The following is an 8,971-nucleotide window of genomic DNA, read 5'->3' on the forward strand; positions in this document are numbered from 1 at the left end:
GATCAAGGACACATGACAAAACTAGTGGAAATGTGCATCGGCCATGGGTGGGGGGAGTGCGGGGGGCGAAGGGGAAAGTAGGAGCATGAATCATGTAACCATGTTAAAAATGAATATTAATAAATGTTTAAAAAAGAAAAAAAAAGAAAAAATGCTGGGGAAACTGATAAACAATATAGTAAAACTCAGATTTGGCCAACATCTCAATCCATATACAATGAAAAAGTCAAAATTGATACATGATTTAGAAATAAAGGGGTGATGCCATAAGCAAATTAGAGGAGTACTAAGTTGCTTACCTATCAGATTTATGGATGAGGAAAGAATTTATATCCAAACAAGCCATAGAGAAGACTGAGAGTTATAAAATAAATAACTTTGACTACATTATATTAAAGAGGTTTTGAACAAACAAAACCAATGCAATCAACATTAAAAGGGAAACAATAAACTGGGAAAAATTTTGATAGCAAGTGTTTCTGACAAAGTCTCATTTCTTAAATATCTAGAAAACTGAGTAGATTTATAAGAATACAAGTCACTCCCTAACTGATAAATGGTCAAAGAATCTGAACAGACAGTTCTCAGTTAAAAAAATTAAAATTCTTTAATCATATGAAAAATGCTCCAAATCTCTATTAATTAGAGAAATACCACTCTGAGGTAGCACATCATACTTATCAGACAGCTTATATGATTAAAAAAAAAAGGGAAAATGATCAATGTTAGTAGGGATGTGGAAAAATTGGGACACTACTGCACTGTTGGTGGAGCAGTGAACTAATATAATCACACTGGAAAGCAATTTGGAACTATGCCCAAAGGGCCATCAAACTAAGTACATTCTTTGACCCAACAATACCACTACTTAAGGTCTGTATTCTAAAGAGATTAATTAAGAGAAAAGGACCTAATTGTACAAAAATATTTTATAGCAGTTCTTTTCATGGTGGCAAAGAATGAGAAAGTGAGGGGATGTCCATTAACTTGGGAAATGACTGAACAAATTGTGGTATATGATTATAATGAAATATTATTACATCATAAGAAATGATTGATAAGATGGTCACAATATAAAACCAGGAAAGATTTGTATGATGTGATGCAAAGTAAAGTGAGAGGAATGAGGAAAACACTGTACACAGTAACAGCAATAATGTTTGATGATCAGCTGTGAATGATATAAATATTATTAGCAATGCAAGGATCTAAGAAAATTGCAAGGGACTCATGATAAAAAAGACAATCCACTGCCATGGAAAAAAAAACTGATTGAGTTTGAATCCATATTGAAGCAAAACATTTTTCACTTTATTTTCTTAATGAGTTTTTTTTTCTTCTATAAGTGGTATGTGTTATCTTTCACAAAATGATGAATCTAGAAATTTGTATTGCATAATAGTATATATAAAAGCTCTGTCATATTATCTGCTGCCTCTGGGAAGGTGAGAAAAGAGAGGGAGAGAGAGAATATGGATTGCAAAATGACAGAAAATTTCTTTTAAAATTATATTTACATTTTTTTAAAAAAGGAAAGATAAGAAGGAAATGGCAAACGACTCCAAAATCTTTGACAAGAAAACCCTAAATAGATTCCTGAAGGATTAGGCATGACTAGCACTGAACAACAGTATACAGAGAAGAGTAAGGTGACAAAAGGTTTATTGGTAGGTTGAAGATAAGTTTTGAGAGAACTTAAATGATGGGATTTGAGGCAATATATTTGTACAAGGAAACATGTAAATATAAATACCTTTATATTTTATTCTAGAGAAAATAGAGGAGCAATGAAAGCTTTTATTAGGAAAATAGCATAATCAAAACATGAGAGGCAGGTAGTATGGTGCAGTTGATAGAATTCTAGACCTAGAACAAGAAGATCTGAATTTGAATCCAGCTTTATACAAAGCTGTATGATCCTGGGCAAGCCACTTAACCTCTGTTTGCCTCAGTTTCTTCATCTATACAACAGAAATATTTGCAGATACTTCCCAGGTTTGTGTGTGGATAAAATTGGATAATACTTGTAAAGTGTTTTGCAAACCTTAAAGTGCTACATAAAGGCTAGCTATTATTCTATGCCTTGTGAAGATTATATTGACAGGATTATAACTAATATTTTGGAGAGATTATAATGAGAAAAAGAGAGACCAAAATCAAAAGGTAATGAAATCCTGAAACAGAGTCATTGTCATATACATGTACAAGAAACAAATGTAAGACATAACCATGGGAGTAAAATAAATGAAGTAATAGATTGGATATGGAAAAATTATAAGAGGGAAGAGTGAAGAATGATTCAATATTATGAATCAAGATTATGGGTAAAAGAGATATTGATCTCAATTTTGAAACTTTTCTATTCAAGATACCAATGGGACATCCAGGTGAAGATGTTATTCAAGTAATTATTGCCTAGAACTACATTTCTATGGAGAGATTAGGGCTGAAAATGAAAATTTGTGAAAATGTAAATCTGAATAAAGCTAACTGCAATAGAGTAGATAAGATCAACATAGATAAGAATGTTTAGAGGAAAAAACACACTTAAGCCGGAAATTAATGATGATCCAGCAAAGCAGACTGAAAGGAAGCAGTCAGATGGGCATGAAGAGAATCAGGACACGGTAGTACAACAGAAATTAAGGAGAGACAGAAAAATAAATTCCAGGACAAGAAAGAAGTTAACAGCATCAAAAATTTCAAAAAGGTCAGGAAGTGTGAAAACTGAGAAAGGTCTTCAAATTTAGCAATATAAGGATTCTAGTGATCCAGGAGAAAACTGTTTCAGTATAGCTGACAAGTAAGTAGTTAAGAAAGAATGCAGAAGCAGTGATTTTACAGATGACTCCTAGTTTAACAGTGAAAGAGAATTAATAGTATTATGACTTGATTAAATAGCATGGACAAATGAAGGGTTTTTTTTTTTGTTTTGTTTTGTTTTAAGAATGGGGAAACGCTGGGAAAATTGGTGCATACTTATAATCCTTGCTGCCAGAGGAGGTTGCAGCTGAGGGATCACTTGAACTGAGGAGTTCTGAGATATTATTGGTGAAAGCCATTTCGATGTCTGTATTAAGACTGATACCAATATGGTGAATCCCCCCAGGAAAAGGGGGCTACCAAGCTGCCTCAGGACAGGTAAACTGGCCCCAGGCAGAAATGAATCAAGTCACATTTCTGTGATAATTAGTAGAAGGTTGATGTATTTCTAGCCTAGGTGTGATAAAAAAAAAAAAACCCATTCTAAAAAAGAAAAAAAGGGGGGTGGCACTGGAGGACCTGAGAATATTGGAAGAAAACATGAAAAGAGCCAGTTGACAAGGAGAGATTAAAGATGAGAGAGAAGAAATTATGGATTATGGTAGGTATGGTCAACCCTATAAAATGAATGAGGTAGAGTCAAGATGTGTAGATGGAATTTAAGGAGCTAAATGAAGAGGGAGGTTTGAAGGGGAATCAATTCAGCAAGTATTTATTGAAGTATCAACTGTGCATAGCACTGGGGATATTGAAGTGTCAAAGTATGAAAACTGAGTTTAAAGCAGAAAGGAAAACACTGACTTGAACAAAATACTGAATTCCATAAGAAGGGAGGAAAGAGTGACTTTGGAGATTGTAGTAACAGTAACTAAGATCTGTAACATATAATAAAATAGATGGGGTCAACCTCAAAGAGAGAGAGCTTGTTAAGTGATGACTACAGAGAGAATTGACATGGGTAAAAAAGGGTTGCCTACTCCTCCTCCTGGTCTGAAATGTCAGAAAATATCAGAGAAGAAACAGCTTGCAGTAGAGATGGTGACTAGGAATCCTATCTTTCAGAGGAAGGCAAGAGTGCTGTGAGCATAAGAAGAGAAAAAATGTATGAAAAGAAGAGGTCTAAGATGAAGGAGCATCATTAACGATGGCTTGGTGGTTCCCAAGGGTGGGGTAGAAAAGTAGGACAGAGGTAGACAGGTACTGATTTAGAGATAGAGTTGAATTGGATAGGAATGAATGCTGCATTAAGCATCAAGAAAGAGAGTCCTTCAAAAGTTTTCATCTTCAAATTTCCACACAAATGTTTGTCTAAATTAAACACCACCAGTTATAAAGCAGACTTTGACCATTATCTCCTCCTCTTATCCTCAGGCAACCCATTATGAGAGTACCAGTACTAGGAAAAGTAAAGTAAATAAATATGCTCCTATAGAATTAACTATCTTTTAAAAAACATTTAAAATATGTCAACTTTAGCAATGATTATGATTGCTGAAAGATAATATAATAAATTTGTTAAAATTTCATAATCTAAAACAATATATTACAATAAAATTGTACAGTTCTATAATCCTGGTTGGAGAGTATAGTGATACAGAAAAGGTTGTTATTGCAAGTGCCAAAACTAAAAAAAAAATGAAGTCACCTCTGAATTTTCCTTTTCACATTAAAGCATCATTATCCAACCATACAGGCTAGTAATTCTTAACTACTACTATGTCATATCACAAGGCATTGCCAGTCATGTCAAGGGAGTCATAAAGTTGTCTCCCCAGAGGTTCTAAAACCAAAATCTACTGAAATTCAATGTAATTTTCAAAATAAATATGACTTAGCACTTCAATGATAGTAACTAGCATTTATATAGTGTTTTAAGGTATATAAAGCATTTTACAAATATTATCTAATTGTATCTTCACAGCAACCCAGGAGGTAGGTAGTATTATTAGACCCCATTTTACAAATAAGGAGAGAAGTTAAGTCACTTCATAAGGTAGGATATGAACTCTTATCTCCCTGATTCTAGGTCTATTCATTTTGCCAACTAGCAGCCTCATAAGAAGAAGGCTTTGGGGAAAGAGGAGGTGGAAAAAATGGAATTACAATTCCAAAGAGGTTAAAAATGACTAATCTGTTTCCTCTACTGGAAACATTAATTAGAAAAATTACTGATAAAACTATTTTTAAAACAAATTTTCATAGCCTAAGCATATCCATCCTTGATATTCTTTTAAATTATGACCACATTCTGGGAGTTCTTTGTTGAATTAGGCTTATTTACAGTAGCCCAAAACTGTAAATAAGGACCAAGTAGTTAATAGTATCCCTGAAATTCCCAGTATTAAAAACTGAACCATTTACTGCCAAGTGCAGCAATATGCCTCTAAAAGAGTCAGAAAGGAATAAAGAGAATAGAGCCTGATCAATGTTAGTTGGCAAGAGAAAATCACCTCAGTACTCAGGGACTTTGATTTGGGTACTAGATAAAGATCTCAGTAACACAAATAATATTTTCCCAACTCTTTTTTCTTGTAGCAAAGAGTCAATAACTAGACTATAACCTTGTAGTCTTTCTGTTTTCAATTCTGTGATTCTGTGAAATATAATATAATTCGTTCTATCAGTCTGAAAGCTGACTTCTGGCTTCATCAAAATTGTTACAAGAAGATCATGGTCCTGATAATTTTCTTTATAGCAGATGTCTCATTTCATTTTCCTAAAGATTTAAAGTCAATCTGTTATTAACTCTAGAAAGATAATGTCTTCATTAAGTCAGTCCAAGGTAGTAGAAAAGTGCCTAATATGGACTCAGAAAATAAAGGGAAATGGAAAGAGTTATCATGGATAAGATCATAGGATGAAAGGATTTAGAACTGGAAGGGACTTCTGAAGTCTGCTGGGTAGAAAGAGGCACTGTATTTGAAAAAGGGTTTTGAAGCACCATTATTTCAACAAACAATTCAAGTGCCTACTTTGTAGTTAGAATCACATTTTGAATTATGTATAGATAAGTACTTAAGCATACAATTACATTTATCCCAATTTCACATAAATACTAAACACTGTAATCATCCCTATGAGTAACCACTATCTACATTTGTAACTTATTTTTATAAGAGGTTGTTTTTTTAAAGAATGAAATCTTTCCTCATCTTTCTTTGAAAACCACAAATTCTAGGAGAATAGTCAGCCAACAAAACACAAAGTTGCTTTCTCTTTTAAATAAACTAAGCTGTTTTTCACATGCAGCTTACATACGATATTGCTGGAAAGATTTCAAATAGCCTGTTTTAAAATCATACATATAAAATGACACGTTGTGTTCAATAATTAGACTATAGGCAAAGAAAAGAATTACAGCTGCATCAATAACTCCACTCCCTCACAGTTATGTTTTCAATTGTTACCTCTTCCAAGGGGGACAAAATGAAGACAATTACTGGACCAGCATCCTCCCGTTCACATAGCAATGCAGTTCAGCTGGAACCATGCTGGTATTTTTCAAAGAGAGGAATAATGACAAATATCTTGGGCTTAAAGTTGTATTCATCTTCCTTATAAGTCTTAATTATGAGGTATCCAAATAAAACTTACTGTCATTCTGCATTTATATGACAATTTAAACAAAATTAAAAGACAGCTCCCTTCACTTTGAAAAGTACACTTGTCAATCTTAAAGGGGCTGGGGTGGAGTAGGGTATTCTAAACCATTACTCATAGAATTCTTTTAAGATCATAGATTTGGAGCCAGTAGAGATTTTAAAGGATTAAATTTTAGTTTAATTCCCCCATATCTTATAAATGAAGAAACTGAGGTCCAAAGAGAGTCAAGTGAATCTTCTTCCCCAGCTCAAGTCACCAATTCCCCTGGAATCTGCATTTATTTTTCTGTAGCTCACATTAGTTTGGACCCAGTTACAGAGAAACCGCTTTATTATTACCAGGCACACGCCTCCCTGTTGCCGGTTTCTGCTTCAGATGCAGCAGCGATGCAGCGGGAGGTGTGAGCGCTACTGCTTGGTTAGTGAGACCATCCCTCCTCCCCATTCCTCTCCCAGGAGTATGCCTGGAACCCGGCCACTGTCATCTGGGACTTACCGAAAGAGTGGGGAAAGAGTGATGGGTCACCAGCCATGGCCTTCTCCCACCCCCTTTCCACTAACATACACATTAAACTGGCTTAGCGACTGCAGTCTCCAAAGCTATCTCCACACCCACCACCCCCCCCCCCCAGTGTCCTGGCAACGGATGGGACGCTTTCTTTCACTAGATTTCCTATGTCTCAAACACCAACCAGTTCTCTCTATCAGTACCCAATGATCTGGCCAGTGGTTTTCTGGTATCCTTTTCCCTTTCTTAACTAAATGTACGTTTCCCCAATGCCTTTACATACATACATACATACATACATACATACATACAAACACACACACACACTCTCACACACACACACACACACACACAATTTGAGGTCCAAAAGAATCCCTTCTTTCCCCTGCCTGGCCCATTTTGGTCTCCCTGCTAAAGTCAGAATGTCTTCTTTTAAAACCACCCCCCACCTCACAATGCTAAGTGGTATTTTCTCCAATTCTCGCTCCAGCCACCTCCGCACCTCCCTTCAAAATTCAACAGACCCAGAGAGTTTTGAATGTAGGGAGGGAACGTGTGCATTATATTAAGTGCACACAAGGGTGTGCATGTGTGTGCTTTGTGTGTGTATGGAGAGGATGGGAGGATGGTGCCCGCTTGTGAGGGTACCTGTGTTTGTGATTGGGGGACAGCAAGCGAATAACCGCGAATAAAACAGCTTGGCATGCCACCAAGATGGATACAACTTCCTCTGGCTCGCTCCCCGGGCCCTGAAGGCAGAGCCCAGTCAAGTTCACCTGCCCCAGGGCGTCTCTAGCCCAGGCAACCTGAGGACCATATCCCAGATTCTGCTCCCTGGGCTCGCATTCTCAGTCCTGAGGGCTCTTCCTTAGAAAATGCCTTGGTACCCTGAGATGGATAGGGCGCCCCCTTCTGCCCAGTCCTTGTCCCTCCTACTCCCCCAGATGTCCATTAGTGTTTCTTTTTTATGTCCCCTCCTTTGCCTGAAGATGAATCCTTCAGTCCCCAGTCAGAGAGCCTTACCTCAAACAGGGGACCTATTTTGTTCTTCTCCAGGTAAGCTTGGATCCTCGTTTGCTGATGAGACGCCATGGAGAGCGCCTGGGCTGGGAAGATTCTACGCCTCTCCCAGGTGCTTGGTCTTTTCTCCTTCCCCAGATGCCCCAAGATTGCTCGGGCTCTGGCACGGACTCCAGCACTGCCGAGCTCGCTCTAGCTCTTGCTCTCACCCACCCCAGCAGACGCCGGCGCCCGCCCTTTCCCAACACAGCCGGGCTGCCGGCTGCCGGGGTGTGGAGAAGAGACAGGAGGAGAGCAGGGAAGGAGGGAGACACAGGGAACGCGGGGAGGAGCGTGGGCAGCGGAGAAGGGGGGTAAAGATGGAGGGGGGTGGCGGCGATCAGGAAGTCCCAGGAATGATGCTAACTCCAGCAACTCGGTCTACAAGGGAACAACTCATTCATTTCATCCCGCCCCCGACTCTTTTCCCTGAAAGCACGCCCTGAGAGGATGGGCAGTTAAAGAGAGGGGTTTCGTCACTTTTCTTTGAGCCTCAGGAGGAGGGAGTGAAGAGGAAGAGAGAGGCTAGAGAGGAGGTATATGTCGTCTACAGGACCACATGGAGGGCACAGAGGGGAAAGACTGAGTGATCCTAAGGCTCCTAGTAGGTGGAGTAGCCATAAAGCAGAAATTGAAAAAAAAAATCGTCACCAACACTTTACAAATGTAAATCAAACAGTCCTTTCAACCTTTGAATGTGTTCAGCTTGATTTCTTCCTTAAGGAAAGGCAACAATCTAAAAAACAAGGATTCTTAACGTGTGTGTGTGTGTGTGTGTGTGTGTGTGTGTGTGTGTGTGTGTGTGTGTTTTGGTCACCCTGTGTGCGCGTCTCCCTGCTCCTTGGTTACTGGAATAACAGCCCGGGTTCTCCTCAGCTGCTATTCTTTCACTACCAGCTGCTCCCTAGCGACAGCACCGCTCAAAAAGCCAATGGTGAAGGTGCTTCTTTCAAAGTGCACATAAATCTGGTGCTTGTTGGCTACTCCAAGGCAGCCTACAAATGCAGATCTAAAAGACTCAGACTCCTCCTCTCCAATA

General features: G+C 38.3%; 1 protein-coding gene across 1 annotated transcript in view; it reads right to left on the minus strand.

Moving 5' to 3' along the window:
* The window catches only part of C1H8orf34 (chromosome 1 C8orf34 homolog), a 362,951-nt gene extending 354,986 nt beyond the window's left edge, over nucleotides 1-7,965 (minus strand). Inside the window, exon 1 of the mRNA XM_044682532.1 lies at nucleotides 7,897-7,965. Coding sequence (XP_044538467.1) covers nucleotides 7,897-7,965 — 69 coding nt within the window. The remainder of the gene's footprint in view (nucleotides 1-7,896) is intronic.
* Nucleotides 7,966-8,971: the final 1,006 nt, after the last annotated feature.

The sequence above is a fragment of the Gracilinanus agilis genome, chromosome 1, assembly GCF_016433145.1.
Source record: "Gracilinanus agilis isolate LMUSP501 chromosome 1, AgileGrace, whole genome shotgun sequence".
NCBI lineage: Eukaryota > Metazoa > Chordata > Mammalia > Didelphimorphia > Didelphidae > Gracilinanus > Gracilinanus agilis.